This window comes from Corvus kubaryi, unplaced genomic scaffold, assembly GCF_017639235.1.
Source record: "Corvus kubaryi isolate FWS band 111438036 unplaced genomic scaffold, C.kubaryi_AGA036_p1.0 71, whole genome shotgun sequence".
Taxonomy (NCBI): domain Eukaryota; kingdom Metazoa; phylum Chordata; class Aves; order Passeriformes; family Corvidae; genus Corvus; species Corvus kubaryi.
This window is the reverse complement of record NW_024582059.1, coordinates 18,958,353-18,979,866: the sequence shown is the minus strand read 5'-3', so window position 1 is coordinate 18,979,866 and position 21,514 is coordinate 18,958,353. Positions and strand designations below refer to the sequence as shown.

The 21,514-nt window shown below is 38.2% G+C and overlaps 1 protein-coding gene across 5 annotated transcripts in view; it reads right to left on the bottom strand.

Annotated features, from left to right (window-relative positions):
* DCLK2 (doublecortin like kinase 2) overlaps positions 1-21,514 on the bottom strand; it is a 79,914-nt gene that overhangs the window by 13,655 nt on the left and 44,745 nt on the right. For 3 of the 5 annotated variants that reach the window (XR_006019901.1, XM_042049820.1, XM_042049823.1), the window contains exons 4-10: positions 19,919-20,017; positions 18,598-18,645; positions 14,898-14,992; positions 8,821-8,893; positions 7,729-7,837; positions 4,133-4,190; positions 868-987 (exon numbers count right to left, since the gene is read on the bottom strand). Coding sequence is in view for 3 of the 5 variants with exons in the window: in XM_042049820.1 (XP_041905754.1) it covers positions 868-987; positions 4,133-4,190; positions 7,729-7,837; positions 8,821-8,893; positions 14,898-14,992; positions 18,598-18,645; positions 19,919-20,017 (602 nt within the window). In the remaining 2 variants the exon portion in view is untranslated. The remainder of the gene's footprint in view (positions 1-867; positions 988-4,132; positions 4,191-7,728; positions 7,838-8,820; positions 8,894-14,897; positions 14,993-18,597; positions 18,646-19,918; positions 20,018-21,514) is intronic. The other 2 variants (XR_006019902.1, XM_042049822.1) reach the window with 1 other exon arrangement.

Sequence of the window (21,514 nt, the reverse complement as noted above, 5' to 3'; positions counted from 1 at the left end):
ATAACTTCTAGAAAGGAGGAAAGATGAGTAGGCTACACAAATTATGAATTCAACAACTACACACTTTCTGTAGAGGTTTCCCAGTCTGGCAACCATTCTAAAGGGGACTCCTGAATCCGTAACAGTTCTTCAGTCAGAAATAAAAAGTGCTGCTCAAAAAATGAGCAGTGCTGCTTCTGCTGTATGTTATTTGTATCTGACATTTCAGTCAAGCTGATGTGCAGTGTTGCTGTGCATGTTCAGAACTCAGACAAGAGAATGCATGACTAGAACTTGATGCTACTCGTGTATCTGGCTCACAAGGCGACAGCAAAATGAATATTTGTGTTTTCTCTGTACGTGTACAACAGCAGCATCTGTTCTCTGGTGATTTATATCTGTTTGATATAAGCAAAACAGGTGCGATCTTTTGAATTTTGGTTTTCCAAGATAAAAATCGCTTGAGTTTAAACTATTTGTCTTATCTCTTCAATAAATTAATTACAGAGAGCTCATTTCTTTAAATCAAATTATTAAATAATGAGAATAGTGAAATAAATGCAGGTGTTCTGTTAGTAAACACGTATCACTATCACCCCTGCATATTGTAGGCATGACAAAAAAAACCCACTATCCACTTCTGTCTAGACTGTACACATTGTAAAATTACTTCAAATCTTATGTTAATAGTCAAATTACAGCTGAAGAGAGAGAAATCCCATTAATATAATTGCTTGAAGGGTGTATTTTTATGATTTAAAAATGCAGTTTACCACTGAAACCCTGTATGATTATGTCTCTCAAGATCTTAGTGTTCCTAGATACTGCTCAGACTTCACACCAACACAGAGAACTTAGAAAAGACAAATAAAGCCCCCTAAGCCCTACCTTGACCAGCTCCATCACCAGGTAGAGCTCTGTGGGGGTGTCCATCTCCTCTATGAGCATGATGATGTTTGGATGCTTCACTCGGCGCAGAATAGACACTTCATTTTCAATCAGGTGCTCCTGTTCAGAAGAGGATGGAAGTTTATCTGAAACAGGAACTTGCCAATTCACTTTTCCTATCACTTGATCAGTGACCACCCTTTTTGCTGATTAATTTATATAGCAGGTGGTTATTCTCAGTTGCTAGGTCTTAACTTGTATTTCATCACTGACCACATTTAATTTAAAATATAATTCACACATGTAATGAATGGGGCATCTCCGAAAAAGACCCCAGAACATGACAGCAGTTCAGAAAATGCAGGTTATATTCTTATGTGGGTATTATGAGGTGAAATTAAGTTCAGAACCTTTCTGCCCCCAAGCTGGATCTTTGCAACCTGTCACCCCTCATCAATAGTTAACATGTTCTTGATCCCCTCCAGCCTTCACCTCTCATTTAGTGTAGGTTACTCAAGGACAGATTACCTAGGATTTATATCCAAGGACTTTATTTTTTAAAAATTTGTAGAATATATTAAAGAAAAAAAATATTCTGAGTGCTTTGGTTATGGATTTTGGTTCATTTTATATGTCTGTTCAAGGTTTACAATCTGCAAAATGTGTAATAGTTCAGTTAAATTGTTGTGACTCCAACAGCTTAACAGCACACAGACTGAGTTTAATTTCCCCTTCCCTGTGCTTCTGAGGAAGTTATGGCTTTTGAGAGCAAATTAGTTTCAAATGTCTTGTTTTCTAGAACATTTTAACACTGGAGAGCAAAAAAAAAATTATGTGTCCCTTTTATGTGAAGAATGATTTTAGTTTTCCTTTATAAATATTGGAATACAGATATTGTATTTAGGTTCTCTGCAAAATAAGCAACAATGCTTGCATCAAACACGGGTATCCTTCCACCCTGGCAGGTAACAAATCATGTCACTGGACTGGGAACTTATCCATGTCAAATGCACTGATAAGGAGCATGCACTTCATGCATTTGTGAGCAGAGCATTAGGGGGAGACGTGATCCACTGTGCATAGTCAGTGACTGGAGATCTTACATCACTTCACCTTCTTTTTCCAGGGTTATTTACAGATGCATTGTGGTTTTGCCAAAGCTTTCTGTGGCTACATAGCTCAGAACCCACATGCCACACGTGCATCTCATTTGGTGAGAGAATGGTGTGGCACACACGGGTTAAACATCACACCTTTCAAATTCACTTTGAAAGAGCAGCAATTGTCACTCTGAACAAACATATGCCTGCTCCAAGCAAAGTGCTCTGGAGAAAAAACAAAACAGACAAACAGGAAGCAATTCTGTTAAACACAATGCTGAATCTCATCACCAGACAGACGTGAATAGCCACAGCATACTAAGCCTTAGGGATGGAAGCCTGGAAATTCAAAACTAACATTGAGAGTCCAAGCAAAAACTAGAATCTTTAGCTTTTTTCAACCTAAAGTACAGCTAACATATTCAATTTATTACACCCATTAATTACAACTAAGGCACAATGGCTTTATCTGTGCTTTCTTTGTTTCACTTGACTAAATTGTTAACTGCTTTAAATAAGGCTCAGGCATAAGTAATACTTAAACAATATTGTTTTAAAAGGCTCCAAAATATTGTTCAGCTACTGTTTAAAAATCTGCCCTCAAAAAATGCTGAGTTATATGTAGTTAGTTATTTCCAACCAACCCATTGTCTTGCTACGTTTTGCCATGTAAAAAAATAATAAGTCCAAAACTCGTTATGGTGTTCTCCTGGATAGTGCAATGTATGCTTCAGTCTACATTAACATGATTTATTTACAGAGACATTATTATGTAAGTAGCATTTAAGCCGCTTGTGGAAAACAGTCAATTGGATTTGAATTTTCAAACATCCAAGATCAAGGAGCAGTGAGCAACGCTTAAATCATCTGAATTTGGCTGGATGGGTGGTTTTCTGGTGGGCTGGAGTGAGGAAGGAATACACTGCAACAAAATTTAATTATTTCCTTTGTTGGAATTCTTTCAGGATGGTTCTGCCACTCCCCTAAGAGGTATAAACATCTTCCCAACAGTCTCCAGCTGTGCAGATACAGGTCCTTTTAAAACAGGCAACTATGCATCCATAGGGTTGATATTTTTTTAATGTATGTTTTAAAGCAAGGAGAATGATAAATAGAAAATTCCTCTAAACTCTACTGTGTAAAATACATTATCTGTCTCTAGACCATTCCAATTCATGATGCCTAAGCAGCTAACTCAGACAAGTAATGAAAACCATCTAAAGTTGCAAGCTGTACACATCATCCAAAAATTTTGTTTGCAGCAAAACACACTGGGTCGCCCTTTCCACAGCTGAAGAAATTGCAACATTTTAATCTCAGAAAGGCAATCCTAGCACTTTTTCTTGTGGCTGCACATTTTTATGACTCTTTTCCAAGTTTTCTAAATAAACCTGAAGAATACAAGGTAAAATGAAACCCTCATCTCCTAGCACCTAATACATGGTTTAAAATCTGCACAGATAAAATGATTCTGTCTGAAGACCTCTACTAATAGAAGTCATCACAGCATCACACAGCTCCTTACTACACAAAGAGAATAGGCAGTTTTTCTCCCTTTTTAAAAATATCTATTCTCAGGAAGCATGAAGGGAAAGAAGAGGTCTGATACTCTCAGATATTTGTTTTCATTATGAGATGCTGTTCTGCTGAAGAGACAATTTTTTGACCTTTTTGTTTAAAGTTTGAATTAAAAAGAAAGTTTTTGGAACACAAGAGATCTTTGTTATTACAGGAAGGTGATACTACATAAAGAAATGGTTGTGAAAATTTATTTTCAAACCCATGTTCTGCTTATAAAAGGAGCACATTCAGCCATAAAAAGAGAAAAATAAGAGGCAGAGTGGGATGAGTATTACATAAATAAACATATAGCTGCAAATTTCCTCACTCACATTTTACACATCAAAATCATCCAATATATTTTGGACGCATATTAGCATTTTTTTTTGTCAGTCCAATAAAATAGACAACAATTAGTTTGGTTTTTCTCTATTATTTAGTAGACTAACACTCACTGCTTTTATTATTTGCTTCTTGGATACATTATCATCTTGTTAAAGAGATACTCTTGAAAATAGTCAGAAAACCCAAACACACCCACCATTTATGACTAATGAGCAGCTGCTAGTGCTGCTTCTGTACACATGCAAATTGTTGTACACTACCTTCCCACAGCACTTGGCCTTGTCTATGATCTTCAGGGCAAACTCCTTTCCTGTGGATCTAAGCAAGAAAAGCACAAAAGCCATTAATTAGAAAAATTGTGGCATTTTCTGTGAATACACCATCATAACACCGTGCTGTGGCCCATGGAGGTTGCTGACGGAAAATTCACAGAGCAGACCTGGGTTTTGTTTTTGTTTCCTCAGCAGCATTTGTTCCTGCTGTTTCCCTGACTACCACAGCCCAGCTCCCTTGGTGTATTAATCCCAGGATCCAGCTGCAATTTCTTCTTTGTGACCTGGCACAACTCTGCCACTTCTTTAAGGCAACATGCAAAATTTGCCTTCAGCCTTCCACTTAGCTGTGTTCAATTGTTGGGCTTTGAAGATAAAATCACACACATACATGTGTGAAGATTGATACCCTAGTAGAGAAATTCAACAGGATTCAACAGAGTTAAAATCCCATAGTTCATTACAGCTAGTTAAAAATCCTGTAGAATTTATTAGGTGCTGATTTTGAGCTTTGGTATATTATTTTTTCTTTCAGTATTTTGTGGAATTCTACAGCAGTCATCTAAAGTCCCATGACATTTAACAGGGTGGGTCATATACAAAATAAAAAAGGATTACTGTTTTCAGCAAATACTCTCACAGAAAGGAGCTCTTGTTTGTCTTTCATCCCTTTAAGCAATAAAAATCTCCATTTCTCCAGAAGGGGGGAAAATGAGAGGAAAAAAAAGAAACACAATGTAATTTTTTTTAAACAAAGAAGAAACTACAACTTATATTAGTGATGAATTAAAAATCCCATGAAAATGCTGTAAGACCAAGTTGCTGCTATTTTGTATTGTGCCTATAGACTCCAGTGTGCATCAGAAAAGCACTGGAAAACAGGATGTAGATACAAAAGCAAAAGTCAGGTATGTTTTTAAACTTCCAGGGTGATTTTCACTGTGCTTTTGGCATTAGATACAACTGGTCAAAACCAGCACCTTACAGAAAAAAGAACGGAATTAACACATAACATTCCATTTATGCATTATTGAAAAAATGCAGGCAAGAATCTCTGCCCTGGAAGTGCAGCTGTATCTGCGAGGTTGTCATAGTTACAACCTGATCTGGTCCTTAGATAGAAGCCCTTATCTAAATGGTATCTGTGAAATGCCACCCTCTCATGTTACAGACCTGATATAAGATCTGCTACGAATACAGTGTGGAAATCAAAAATCACAATTTGTACCTTACACCACAAATTATATCAGAAAGCCTGCAAACAATTAACCAGCAACACCCCCTTAGCAAACATTCAGCACTCGTGCTGGGAGCAAGAGGAGTTAACACTCACAAAGCCAATTCATCCAACAACTTCCAATCCCTCTTGGAAATTACCTCTACCACAGCACCCAAGAAAGAAAGGTGGATATAATGCACGCCATTTGTGTGCTAATATCACTGCACATCATACACCAGCACTGTCTGACAGGTCTCTGGGGTTCTTCTCTCGAGCTGTCAGTGCCCATCTGTTGACTCATGTCTTTACATACAGACACCCAGGCACAAAAAAGACCACCTTATTCTTTTTGTAGAACATCACAGCTGGTAGCTGTGTAATAGGATCCTGGCTCCACAGCTAAGGCTTCTTAGCACAACACTGTTAGAAATTACGTATAATTAATAGGAATTAAAAGAGAAGCATTTACGGTTGGCATTTCCTCTTTCATCATTATTATTAGCAACTGTTGTTGTATACTTATTTTACTAAAATTAATTTAATCATGTTCCACTAAAGATTTGATCACATAAAAAACTAGATATTGAAGATTAACTGTGCCTTTTAAAAATTTTTATAATTAGAGGGTTGTTTTTCTGGTCCAGTTTCCTCATTCCAAAAAGCACAGATGACATTCAGTGATTTAGGAGCCCTTGTCCCATTTCCAGTGGGACTTAAGTGATTTCCAAAATGCACAGATGATATTTCTGAAAATAAATATGTTATCTTGTGTTTTTAATCTGCTATCTTTCATGAAAGCCTCTGGGTGAGGATAAGGGCAGTGGAAAACGCAGGAGATGGTGTAGAGGGCATCTACTACTGCATCACCTGGTTGGGATGTAAGCACTGATGGGGGTAATGATGAGAAGTTACTGGATCAGTAGCCCTTGTTCTTGTGGGAGATATCAATTTTTCCAAACATTAAGGGGCAGAAAACCAGCTTGGCTGAGCAGGGAACTCCTTGTGGTGCTCAAGAGTATCTTTGGAAGAAAGGTGGGGCTTTGCGGCAAGATTACAGAGCTGAGGTTTGTGCATGCAGGGAGAAGACAGGAAAGGCCAAAGCCCCATTAGAGCTGGAACTGGCCAGTGTTGATTCACATGACAAAGCTTTTTAAGGTATGTCAAGAGCAAAGGGAGCGCTAAAGAAAACATTAGAACTTGCTGAAGACTGTCACCCGACTAACAGAGATTAAGATAAAGCAGAGGCACAGAATGCTTTTTTTGTTTGCCTCAGTCTTTAGTGCTACTGATAGATGTTGGGCTGCCCAGTCTCCTGAGGCAGAGGACTGCAAGGGTGGGAGCAGTGGCCTTCCATGTGCTGACACTGCATTTCCAAGGGCATGAGGGAAGACCCACGGAACTACAGACCTGTTAATCTAACCTCAGCTCTCAGTTCCATTCAGAATTATCTTTCTTTCAATTTAACTAAAATCCGCAGATCAGGATCAAATAATAGAATGTTTCTCTAACATTTATGTTTTTCACAGTCATTTGCTGAGTTTTCCTAGTATTTGAGTACAAGTTGGAGATTCCCCATAATATTTAAGAAACTGACATAACTCTCAGGTTGATGAAGATAGCAGAAGGTGGTTCTAAAAAAATACACTGAGAAAGTGACAGTCAAATCATCTGTTATGTTTGCACTGGCAGCAAAGTGTGACACAAAGCTCACAGAGGAAGAGCAGCAGCACTGCATGGGTCTGCAGGGGTATCCTGACTACCCCATGGGGCACCAGGCACAAGGACATTTCAGGCTCTGGCATACTGAAGGGTTCATTTGAAAAGTGTCTGGCTGCTCACTACACCACAAAACAGAAGCAGCAAGCCCAAGGGAGCCAGCAGCACAGGCTGATAGCCAACAACTGCATGTCTTTAAGAGTACTCTACCCACAGAATGCTGAAAGCTGTGAAAAATCATGCCAGCAACAGGCAGTGAGGACACCACAGCAGCAGAATTGCTGAGGCAGAAGGGGGGTCGCTCAAACTCTGTTTAGATGCCACGTACAATTTCCTGTCATCCACAACCATCTGTAGTGTGAGAGACTTCTTGAAGAGCTGAGGGGTTTCCTTAAGAGGCACCATGAGAAGGTGATGCCTCCTTTAGTTTGAGGGATAAAAAGCCATGGTTCTCTGCTGCTCTCATATCCCTTTGCTAGAAGAAAACATAGGAAGCATGTTTTGCTGTGCCTATTTCTCCTGAAGTGTGTGCATATTTTTGCAACTGCTCTTCGCTTTCATCTCATTACATTTGTCTAGGAAATTATGTTAATGCACAGGGCTTTATCCAGTACAATAAACAGCAGGAGTGAACAGTTTCCTTGCTCACCGTTCCACACACTCCTTTACAACAGCAAAATTGCCATCACCAATCACCTTCCCCACTTTGTACTTCTCAAGAATGGTAGATGACCCTGAGAACTTGTTTCCATTCAAGCCTGCAAAAAAAAAAAAAAAAACGTCCATAATGCAAGCTGAAGAGAAGTATCAGCAGGATGCAATATATCCCCAATGGGCTCCACAGATACTAAACAGTCACAGATGCAAAACAAAACTTAAAAGTAAGCTGTTTTCTTCACTGCAATTCCCTTGGTTTTATCGCAAGTGTAAAGAAGAACAAGATGAACCCAAAGTTATTTGACCTTTGAACACACAAATAAGTCTCTTCCTACATCATTTTTGTATAGGCATATTCTAAAAGTAATGAATGCAGTTAGAAGTTCTTAATCTAAAATTTTCTGAACTCAAATTACTTTTTTGACCTTTTTTTTTCTTTTTGGAAAGTCAAAGCAAAAATGCAAATAGGATTCATCTACAATGCATATAAAAGACCCAAAAATTTTATTTGCTGAATTCCTTCAAGTTCTTATAGGTGCTGCTAAAACATCCAAAATGCAGGTAATTTTGAAAGACGCTTATTTCAGTATTTTTGAATAAAAAAACGTAACTCCAACATGAAATTTAAAAATATTTTAAAATAATTGACATTTCTTTAAAGAGATGAGGAATGAAAGGTTAAGTTTAGCTAATGTCAGTTGAAAGGTCAGTGGTTCTTCCTGAAGCACAATGAGCTCTCCTGAGGAGGGTTCCTCTTTCAATCCAGCCACAAACACATTTCTGGTGGTAATGGAGGCCATGTTCGAAATCAGTCAAATCCCTAACAGTGACTCTTGAAGAGCAAGGTCCAGAAATACGCTACCCCTGGACAAAAAACTATTAACCAAATTTATTTCCTAACTTTACAGCCTTGATATATAAAACACACTGACAATTTTTCCAATATAAGTTTTTCCAAAAAGGCAACAAATATTTCCAAACAGAAAATGATTTGGAGTCATCAGAAGCCATCTGAAAGCGCTAAACCAAGTGTCACCTACAGCAAAATTTTGGCAAGGATTGTCAGCAATTATTGGTGTCCTACCTTCAGGACTCTGGCAACGGAGTGATTCAGGTACACCATTCACGTTGGAAGAAGATCCACCATGTGGGGAGATCTGTGGAAGTACACAACAACTTCTAATTTCTCATGGTAATCACAAGAAAGAGCCATACAAAAAAGCAGCAAAGTTTAAAAAAAACCCACTATAAACATCTATACAGAGTCAGTTTACTTTTCTACTCCCATCTCTTTTTCATTCTTGCTTTCTCACAGTTCATCACCATCATAATGCCTCATTGTCACTTGTACCAATTTAAGATTCAGCCCCAATATTGCTATTTAGATAAGCAGTTGAACAGATTTCAGTAAACAGCAAAGAAAGTTCCTTTCAGCTGCACCTACCATTTTGGAGTAGATGGCCAGGTACATCTATGATAATCAGATTTATTTAGCAATCTACCGGGCTATATTTCAGGTTATTATAGATGTGGAGATTTAAGACACCTACAAGCATTTCAAGTTAGATGTCTAATATGCATCCAGACAGATGCAGTTTTAGTAACTGTGACACTGTAAAAAACCAAATATCTAAAGGATTTTGAAGCAAGACAGCTGAAGAAAACTGATTTTCCTGCACTAACACCTTAATTGGTACTGGATCTGAATCTTTATGATGCTACTTAAAGTCATCCTGCCATACTGCCCAGGGACATAAAGAACGGTAGGTTTTTATTCTGGACAGGGATGGAGGCATAGGAATGAATGCCATAAATAGTAAAATATACTGGATGTGTTCTGTGCACCACTCCTATAAGCTCTCCTACTACAGTTATGTCTAGGGATGCTGCATGAAATTAAAATACATTTTAGATCATTCCCCCTCCTCTGCGTAACGTTTCTTGCTGTTCTGTGAAGTTCCAGATCTTGTTGTCTTCATGGGCTATTATGGTAGTTTTCAGCACTCACCACAGGAAGGATTAAAATGCTTCTCTGCCTTAAGCTCGGTGTCTGTTGAAATGGCTTTGCAGGACACCAGGAATGCAAATGCAGCATTTTGCGTTTTAGCTGACATTGTGTGGTTACACTGCTGAATATTTTAAATCATTAACACTATTGTCAGGGAAAGAACTGAACTGACAGATAGGGATATTGTCTAAAGGCTCATGAAATGCTAATGAATGCTTAAGTTTCTAGTGGCAGCTGAGCTGCCAAATCAGCTAAAGGTACAGTAACTAGAAGCTGTACAATTTAATTTTGTAGAGCCCCTGAAACAATGAAGTTTACCAGCATTTGGCACAGAAGTAGCATCAAACAGCAAGCAGGCAGCTACTACTCTGCTCCTTGCTAATAACTTAAACCCAGGTTATATTAATGCTGCTGTCTTTCTGAGTTATCTGTCTGTTTAACAAGGATTAGAAACAAGGACATTTGGGTTAAATGACATTTGTACAAAATCATGAGTCAGTCTCTTAACCAGTCAGTCACATTTTCTTTAAGCATGAAGAAATAAGAAGCAGAGATAACAGAAGAGACCATGGCCAAGTATTAGTCATCAGCCTAAAATATTAGTAATCTATTTTAGGTTTTCAGAGAGTGACAATACATGGGAACATCTAGCCCACACTTCCAACTTCCTCCAGTCTTGTAATCAGGGCAGAGCATGACTGGGCACATTCCTTCTTACCGAAAGAAAGAAGCAAACATTAACAGGAAAAAAAAGCTAAAATGAATACAAAAATAAAATAAAATTAATGCTGCCATTGTGGCTGAGGTGTTAGATCAGAATCTGAAACGGCAGGTTTAACCCTAGTTCTGCCACAACTCCACAGCTGGTGGGATTTTATTTTTTATGCCATTAGAGTGTGAGGAAAGATCCACAAATAGAAACCCATATTCTTTTGCAGTGGAATGGTACCTTGGTTGGCAAACCTTTGCTCTCAGTATCAGATTGCCCATGACACTAATCTTTGCAGAAACATTTAGGGATTTTTTTCGTATTGAAGGAAATACCTAACTCCTTGGCAGCTACCTGGGATGGTGATGAATCTAACTGTAGAGTATGAGTATTTTTAGTGAAACTGTGAATTAACTGTTTGCAGAAGTATTCTCTGAAATGTGGGGACACTTTGATTATGTCATTGTAATTCATCCTGAAAGGCTGTAGTAAGAAGGGGTTGAAAGACATTCTGAACATAAATATTATTTATATAATCAGTATCTCATAGAGATGTTGTAAGTATTTATTATTGTAATGTTTAATAGTAACATAATGTGTAACACAGGAACTTAGTATTTTTTTAAGCGATCCTGAAACATGAATTGCAAATTCACCAAATGCATCAGTTAAAGAATCCCTCTATGAACTGCTACGGCCCCTGGGCTGGATAATCACGTGTAAATAATCTTTATATAAAACTACACACAAAGCTCACATGTACAACACTGAAGAGATTAAAAACCTTGATGAAGATAGGCACTAATCCTTCAAATCACTTAAGCACATGTTTAAGTACATTGACATCCTCATTGAAGTAAAAGGGACTACTCAATGGCTGAAAGTTAAGCAAGTACTTAGAGTTATTTGTTGGATCAGGTTCTAATGCCTTTTCACTTTGGTCATTTGGTCCATCAATTGCAAAAGTAATACCCAGACAAATTCAAACACAAAGCTATTTAGCATAATTGTGAGTCTACCAAAGGCTTCAACTGTAAAGCCTCTTTATTTGTATGATTTTATCTTCTTTTTAAAAAGATTGCAAGACTTTGTGGTCCCTAATTTTAGGAGGAGACAACAAGGCAATCCAAGTCAGCATAAGGAAGTAATGACACCACTTTCCAAAGTTACACCAATTTCCAAATTTAATCTAGTCTCTGGACAATTTTTATGGTACAATGTGTGCAGAATAACAGATGTACTGAAAGAGCTAAGAGTCAAATCACCCCTAACAGCATTGCATAGAAATGCACACTGAGAACCAAAGAAAAATGTTAAACCTTTCCACTGCCTACAGAACAGCAAAAGGACTCCTCTTGGTCAGCTGTCCCATGCCACCAAATGCACCATTACCATTATTATTAACTCATGCACTAGATTTTATCTCCATGGGAATTTAACAGAAAAATAAGAAACTCAGCACATTTGATCACAAGAGAACACTGTACAGAGTAGTCATATACTTCATGCCCATACTTGTTAACTTTTATAAATAAACCTTGACCTTGAAACAAACCCTCTGCTAAGTGAAATGCTTACTTACAGATTAATATTGGGACATTAAAAATAAATAGTCTGAATAAGAATATATAGTGTGTTGGGTGCATAGTATCCATATTTGTCATTTACTGGAATGAAGGCTTTTATTTGGGTTTGTGGGGAAATTCTGTCGTGTTTACTATTATTAAGACATAGCATTAATTCCTTACTTCAATATAACCTCTGAGTCCACTATTTAAAACACTTCTGCAAGCCTGGGATGCTGGACTTACTGCATGTATTGAACAATTAATAGCACAAGGGCACTCTGGTTGGAAGAGCTAAAAAGGACAGAAAGAAGGCCCTTTCCTCTAAAGAAAAACTGTTCACAAGGAATGTTTCCTGAGAGGAATCTCCTGTGCCTGAACACACCACTCCTAACAAAGTGTTGTGAAGCAGAAGGAATCCTTGGGGAATGAAGAGATGTCTCTTCAAAGGAATAGTGGCATTCAGAGAATATATGACTCAGTGTCTGAGACTGAGAAGAAATTGCTGCTGCAATCAGTATTTTTGCAAGTTGGCTGCCTTGATGACTAGCACTATCACTTGTGCTCTACATTGACTGTCAAACTACAAAAAGGTTAGCCAGGTTCTAATCTATAGCAAAATATTTTACTTTGCTCTGGCTTTTTAAACAAAAGTTTTTTAAGTCCAGTTCAACTGCAGCTACTCTGATGCTCTGCTCTTTACAGGAAATAGAAACATCAACCCCGATTTGTTCCCTTTTTGCTGCTTCAAGGTTATACAAAACCATTATATTAAGTCCTGCTGTTTCACCCTCTACAAAAACAAACATACATGATTTGTACACAATAAATCACTCAAAATATTGAACTCTCAAACACAGAAAACTCTAAAATACACCTTATTCCATCACTGACATGGTATTTATATCTAAATTTTCATTCAGCTGTAGTCATGACACCTTCTTTATATAAGTGCAGGAAGCCAGACTGCTTGTCTGTGCAGCAATGCAGTCTTAGCAACAAAGAACTAGAAAACAATAAGGAAAAACCATAATCTCCAAATAATAAAATTGTTCCCTGCTTTCCCTGTTCTTCTCATCAGACTAACCAAAAAAACCCCAATTCTACAAAAAGGTATAAAATAGTGGTTTCTTAAAAGAATCTGGTTTTGCATAAAACCATGCCTCCCCTGTTAGTGGCTTTTTGCTACCCCAAACCAGTCCTTACTACTACCACATAATCGAGAAACAGGTGTAACCGAACAGCACACTCGATCCTTTCAGAATTCCCCCTTGGATTCCCCAGATAACTTTCCCTATCTTTAGTCTCAGGAGCACAGCTGGGACAATCCTGCTAAACAGATGCATCCTAATGGAATAAAACAAGAGGTACTCACTACACCTCCGTAGCACACCAGGTCTGAGACGCTTAATTTGGTTTTGCCGTTTTCTTTGGTCATATGGGGGTGAATTATTTGACACGAAAACCCATTGATCTCCAGCACCAACTAAACTCCAAATTGAAAAAGTACAGCAGCCTACTTGAGTGAAAGTGAATGGGAAAGGGGACGTGTCCACTTTGGTGAGAACTGCTTGTTGCTATCAGAATTCTCTCTGCCTTTAATGGAGCTTTAATCAGCTAAAAGCAGACAGAGCAGCGGTGGAAAAAACCAAGGCAAATGATCTCGTTTCTAAACTTGTAATTTCATTAAAGAAAGACAAAAGAGCATTCGTTAAATATAGTGCAGACCAGCTGAGAGCATCAAGCCCAGTGATTCTGGTGTCCTCTACTGTAAACTCCATAGAGGAGCTGTCCAGAGAGATTTTTGAGACACAGAGTTCTAATTTTCTGTGTCAGAACTATTACAGCTCTTAAAAATTTTATTTAACCAAACAGCTACAGATATAATTCAAAATTGATAAAAAACCGAACAATTAAACAACTAAATGAAACAAATAAATTAAATGTATCAAAATCCTTTGTCAGAATTATCACAGCAGTCTGGCAGAAACCAGTGCCATACTCCTTGCAAAACAAGACTTGATAACAATTAGCATGTCAAAACCCAAATCTGAGCACTATTCAAATCACGTCCTTTAGCCAGTCTCTTAACGGAGAAAACAGTTTTCCACAGAATTATGCAGCCTCTTCACAAATGCTGTGTTCACCAATAGGAGCTATTACTTGATCAGAATAATCAGTGCAAACCATCCAGTCTGCTTCCAGAAAGGCTGCAATTGATGATTCCATAAGAAAATTCTCCTTGTAAGGACAGCTGCACAAATGCAGCAATGAGATGCTCCACTGTGCTCCAGACTGTTCCTTTTATTTCACTGAGCAAAAGGCACAGAGCAGCCTCCAAGAACTGCAAATGCAGCCAGTTTTGAAGCGGGAGAGGAAGAGAAATCTCTTGGTGCAACACAGAAAAATCTGCCAGACATCAGGCTGCTCCCAAAGGGAGCCCTCAAACGCTTTCAGGCAAGAGACTGGATTGAGGGGTGAAACTGTGTGCCAAGGAGAAATAAGCCTGCTTTAGATGAAACTTGGGCAATGCTACAAGACTATAAGGTATTGAAAAGACAGTGCTACGTTTATATAGGCTGAAGGAATATAAATTGCTTGGAGGATTTCTGCCATCCAAAAAACAATGGAAAATTTGGAGGACAAAGTGGCATATTCAAGCCAGCACCACACTCTGCCTTTCCGAAGCTGAGTGTTCAACCCAGACAAAACAGAAATATCTTACTTCAGATCTATTCTCCACTTCCTATGAGCAAAAATCATACCAGCAAGGCTACCCTCCAAAATTATAGCTTTTCATTTTTTATTTTTCCTTCAGCTCCAGTGTCATACAGTCAATGAATAATGGAACTTAGGGGGTTTACAGTTCCTGTACTTACCTTAAGTCCACGAAAGCTGCCAGGACTTGTTGGTGAAGAACTGGAGGACTTTGTAGATTTTGGGGTGGATAACTGACTGCTTGGGGTTCCATTAACTGGCCAAAGCAATAGAAGTGAACAAATGGAAAAAGAGATGAAAAAAAATCGAAAGTTATCACTGAAGTCTGCTAACAAAGACCATAACAGACTCCTCAGCATTTAGGAATAAATGATACATTTGCATGTCACAAAATTGCACCCTGAAAATTCATGTGGCTGGATATGGGATCAAGAAGACATACAAATACTGCATTGTCATTCCAGAGATTAAAAAGGTCCATTCTGTCCTTTACCAGGGCAAGAGTTTTGGGCACAGAAACAAACAAAGAAAAAAAAAAAGCCACAGCCTTTAAAAATTGCATAATAAATTGTGATATCACACAAAAAAATTACAGAAAGAAAGAAGAAGTTTCTAAGGATATTTGACCCTCCTCCTCTTCAGTTTGGATCAATGCCTTACTTTCTAGGCTGAATGTTTCACAGAACACGAGTTTGTTTGTTTTTCCCTAAGAAAAACAGACAAGAAGAATTAACTGTTTGCATGACAGAGAACATTCGCAGTAGTTCAGAAAAATATTGATTTAGGGAAAGAAACCTCACCAAGAGAAAAGCTACTAGGTTACTTCTGAGCTTGCAATAAGTACAAGTGTCTGTGAAAACATACAATACCCTCCCTCTTGACTTAAAGAGTTCATTCATTTTAAGTCCAGATTTTTGGACAGGCCTCATACAACATGTTATCTCTGGTGTATTAAATATAACTTAGGTCAGTCCTTTTATTTTTCTGAAAAGAACACACTGATGAATTTCATTATGCAGAGAGAATAGCACACTGTCCATCAGACACACATATGATGCAATGTTATATGATGAGACATCATTTCTTTCTAGCTGAACCTCATTTTTTTGTGGGAGAGAAAAATACTAGGCAGGAATTTAAGAGCTGAAAATGCTTCAGAGCTGATTTATGGTGATGAATTATTTTTTCAGAAAGAAAAAAAAACTCTGATAAACAGAAGCTTAACTTCAAATTAAATAACAGATACACCTGCACAATTTCTTTACATATTCAGGTCTGCCATGGGTTATGCATCACTTCTTAAACTATTGGATTTATTTTACAAGTGTCCATTGACCCAGCACACTAATATTATCTGAGTGTGGGAGATGCCTTCCAAGGACTATTTTTACAACCTGGGCAGCCCATCTGACAGTAGGCCAGGCTGACTGCACTGCAACGTCCACAAATCCCCATTTTTCACAAAGATCTCCTTCTCTGGTGTATGATGTTGAGATACAACTAATTAGTGTTTAGCTACACAGGAAGTCTATCTCGAACTCTGATAACTTGGATTTATATTTCCAGTTCTGTTACAGGACCAAGACCTTAGTTTTTTCTTTTAGAAGTACTCAGTATACTTAGGATATTTTCATCTTGATTTTAACGATGTTTGCCTGTAAGAACAATAAGTGATTTTAAGGCGGGTTTTTTTGAGATGTGGAAAGTATCTAAAAGTATACTACCCTCCTGTAGACTTCAGCAATTTGTTTTGGATAACCCAGCTTATCAATGCATCCTTGTTTTATAGAGAATTTGCAGGTATGACAATGGCAAGAGCTAGCAACTGCTATCTTACTCTTTTCTGCTTCTTGCATGACCAGAAATGAGATAATGCGGTAGAAGAGTTTGCTTCCAAATGACAAACCATTACCACAGGAGGAAAAAATTTTTGTTTGTTCAAAGATTCTTTTATACAGCTCACAGAAAAGTCACTGCTTCCTGAACATGACCACTGTAAGGAACTCTTATCTGTCTCTAAGCCACTACCATCCTCTTTAAGCATTGACAGAACCACCAAAGTGTCCCGGTGAAACTGGCTGGTGAACATAATGTTCTTCCCTCCCAAAACTGTATAAGGAAGAAGAGCCCAGCCTACACTGACTGCACTGTAGCTCTTTGCTAATATCTTAGCTATTCTTGGTGGACAAGGGTGGTGTTCTGAGCCAGGGGCGTGACTGAATGACACCCAGCGGTCCTTCCAAACTTTGTCCTTCTATGATTCTAGGACACACGGTTCATTCTGCTGAGGATCCTTCTGAAAAGAGCCGTCTGCAGATCTCTTTGCCAGTGCCTTCAGAGATCACATGAGCTGCTAAGCAACTGCAACAACAGCAAAAGCCGGAGCTGGCCCTGCCTAGATGTAAAAATTTTGCATCCATAGGGAGTCAGCCAACTGCTTGTGCTGGTTCTGGCTGGGGTGGAATTAATTTTCCTCACAGCAGCTAGCACAGGGCTACGTCTTGGATTTGTGCTGGGAAGTGCTGCTAACACAGGGATGTTTCTGTTATTGCTGAGCAGGGCCTGCACAGCATCGAGGCCTTCCTGCCCCTCATGAAGGGGCTGGGGGCACAGGGAGCTGGGAGGGGACACAGCCAGGACAGCTGACTGCAGCTGATCCAAGAAATATTGCCACCCATGCAGTGTCATGCTCAGCAGTGAAACGAGAGGGAATGTTGGCAGAGGGGACACTGCTCAGTGTCACATTTTTCAGGGACAAGACAGCATCAGTCAGCAGGTCATTCACATCATTTGTTTTTCTTGGGTTTTATTTCTCTCTTTGTTATTTTCACTGCAGCATCATTGTTGCTATTATATTATTGCTTCAATTATTAAACCACTCACATCTCAACCCAGGAATTTTCTCGCTTTCACCCTTCCAATTCACTTCCTTCTTCCTGCTGCAGCAGAGAAGTCAGGAAGTGCCTGTGTGGTGCTCAGTTGCTGGCTGAGGTTGAACCATGACACTGCTATTTCAGACAGCAGCAATTTTTTCTCTCACTCAAAAAACTCAAAAAGCACAAACCTGTCCACTGCTATTGATTTGCTGAATATTCCTTGGGTATGCCAAACTTACCTTTTTAATCTATTTTCTAGGCATACATGCTTTTGAGGTCTCTTTCCACATGCATACCAGTCTGAATACACAGAAAAAAACCCCAAACTTTTCTGTCATTCTGAAGCAGTACACGTTAGGCTACATGTTTGGTGCACTGGAATGTTTAAAACTGAAAAATCCATGAATAGCTTCTAAACTGTTAACTTCTAATATGACCCAAAGACTCAATTTATTTGTTAATCAATTTGTGTGTTACTTGTTTCACAGATACTTTGACTTTGAACTGAAGGTTCAAAGAGATTCCTCATTTTTTTTAGAACTTAGGCTGAAATATTACAAGAAAACAAAGAAAAATATGAAATTGCACATAAAATTAAAACCTATGACATGGTTTTGCACTGCTTTTTTCAGTAATTCCCAGAAATTCTTTTTTTGCTGGTTGAAATTTTCTATTATAATATGCTTTAGAATAAGCATACAAATGTATTGCTCCTCAGAATGCTGCTCTACTTGTAGTCAAATTGTATCTTTAAAAATGTAACTTTGACACCATTAGCAGATGTCCAAGAACTAAAAAGCATTATTTCATTGAAATGATCTACCTCAACAAAAAAAACCCCAACACCCATTATGTCTCTGTTTCATCGAATGCAAAATGTGTGTTTCAAGCTTGAAAATATTCACAAATACAGCACCAAAAATACAGGTAAATGGAGAGGGAGGAGACACACTAGTGATATATAGCCATGATGGTAATGGCTCACCTGGGGATTTTGCTGAAGAATGAGCACTGGAGTGGCCACCCCTCTTTACTGTACTCATATATTTGACACAAAGGAAAAAGACATTGAGGAAAGAAGTTAATAAACAGCTCTGAACATGCATGGAAGGAAGAAGGGTAAATAAAAGAAAAGACTACATGGAAAAAAAAAAAAAGGCAAGTAAATAGAAGGATAAATACCAGACACTTTGCATACATTTTTCAAATTAACCAAACCAAAGGGGATGTAAGTAGAAATAAGTATGGAAATGGCAGCACTGATATCTAAATACTTTGCATAAAATTCACTGCTGATAGATATTCTACATGATCTCATTGGAGGTAACAGAATTGCATGAAATGTAGATCAGTTGCAAAACTTGCCCTTTATGATACATTTTTCTGCAATCCTTCTTTGAACCTTTTCAGTTAAATATTCAACCTTTATAAACAGATTATTAATATTCCACTTTGAAAGAACCCAAAGATAAAATGACTTTAACCAGCATCAATTAAGCAAAACAAATGTGAAAATGAGAATATGGAACATGTCACAGTTTTGAATACACACAGAAGCTTACATTTATAGTTACATTCAAAAAAGAGCATCATATGTTTACATATTCAATAGTTTGATTTCAGGGGAAAAAGAAGTATTTAGAAATAAAATGCAGAGGTTAAAAACTGAAAAACCCCCAAGCTTCTCCCTCTATTTACATAAAAGACTCAATGGTTGGAACGTATGGTGTTCAGCCAAACTGGTGGCAAAATCACAGTGTGAGCACCTTTGAAATTATAAGAAGTACAAGAAGAAAAATTCTGTTAATGGGCAATAACACTACAGTACATCTCCTAAAATTACTTGAACCAGCAAAGTCCTGTACTTCTGACAATATTTGGCTTGTACAAGAGAAACCTTTCAAATTCAAAATTTAAGGGTATAGTCTAGTTCAATGAACACGAATTTAACCACATCTAACCACCCTGTCGTTAATAGTCTTCAGGAAAATCAAGTGCCATGCTAAAAACAAATCCCAAGTGCACAATTAGCAAAAATCACTCCAATGTTCATAAGCTGAAATTATTTGTGCCTGTAATTAAAAAATAGAAACCATGCTTCTTCCCAGGATTTAAAAAAAAAAAAAAAAAAGGCAAATTTATTTTAGATTAGTATTAAATCTCTGAGACAAAGTGCAAAAAAGGGTTTTTTTCCCCCTGGAAACACTTGTATTACAGAGAGAGCAACAAGTTTTTTCACCCCACTAAAAAAAAACCAAATAATTTTTGTGTATTTGATGTGTTCAGCTCTTTCCTAGCAGTAGTACCTGAGGCAGGGGATTTGCTCCGACGTGAAGGTCCTGGACTTTTGGACGCAGTGTGCCTCATGGCAGAGGAGCGGGAATAAGACTTCATAACACGACATTCTACAAAGCAAGCAAACTCTCTGTCAAGGGTTTTGACAACAGTTCAATGCACAGGCTCCCTCCACACACCACTGTGGCTGTTTATTATCCGGGAAATGACCAGCAGTTTCTAAACATCTTTGCCCAGCTGAGTCAAACAGATTTTGTAAGAGCATCTCACAACTCTAACCTGCTCACCATAAAAACCTGTTTGAGCTACTCAATACTGTATGTGACATTCTGTAGATGATATTTCTTCATATCTTGAGGCTGGATTATTACTATAATTCAAGTCTGTACACATGCTGATGCCAAGACTCTTGCTGTAATGGCACTTCCATACAGGACAGCTGCACAGCCAGCACTATTTCCCTTCTTTTTCAAGAAACTGATGCTGTGACCAATTTTTGAACAGGTGAGAACATCGTTGTTTCCACAAGGCTGAAACAATAGATTGCTGTCATTTACCATCAGCTGTATATCATTACATAACAACCTCAATGGGAAAGGAATCAATGAGCACACATGCACTGACATTTTGGACGCATTTTAATTCCCATGGTTAGCATCGCTAGCAAATCGCTCCGAATGGGATCATAAATTTCTCTCCTTATTTTGTCCCTGATGCCAACGTCATCATTAGGATGCCATGCCATCACAGAAAAAGTAAGCTGAGCTGCATGCCCTACCAGTCACGTACATAACCTGCTTTTCTCCATTAAGACCCCCAGAGTTATTAGAAGAAGCAGGGACCACCAAAGCTGAAGAGATAAAGGGAAGAAAGAGATAAAGGCAAGGAAATGAGCTCAACTAGTCTGTGCCTTGTGTAATGGGAAAAGGAAATTTACAGCCTTAAAACCTGCTAGGGAAATTAGGATTATGCCCAGACTGGGATTTGCATTGTGAGTAAATACAACCATGCTCTTCCACTCCTTCATAAGAATCACGTAATTTTTTAGCTGTTAACTATGTTAAAAAACACCCTTTTTGCCACCCCCACACTAACTGACTCAACATAATGCAGCAGTTCTGGAAACACAGCACCCTGGCAAGAACACCAGAATGGGAGCCAGTTGAATCCTCCATCCATCCAAATGTATAGGCCAGTGGAGAGATATACACCTGTACTTCTTGCTGCAACTGAGCATTCTGTAATGAAATTATGGCGTGTGGAAAAATTACAAGAACAGCAGGTGCTTTTGCTTTTATTAAAAAAAAATAAAAATCCTTCATTCACAACTGGAAGCTCCTCTGGAATAATCTGATTATTCTTGCCAGGGCAAGTTTTCTTTACCAGAGATTAACTTTTTTTCATAAAAGAAAAACAGGGTATTCCTCAGCTCAAACAATAAAGACAGAAAAAAACACGTCTAGTAGGACCTGTAGTGATAGAACAAGAGGAATGGTTTTAAACTAAAAAAAAGTGTAGATTCAGACTAAATATAAGGAAGCCATTTTTTACTGTGCAAGTGGTGAAACACTAGATAGGGTGCCCAGAGAGGTGGTAGATGTCCTACC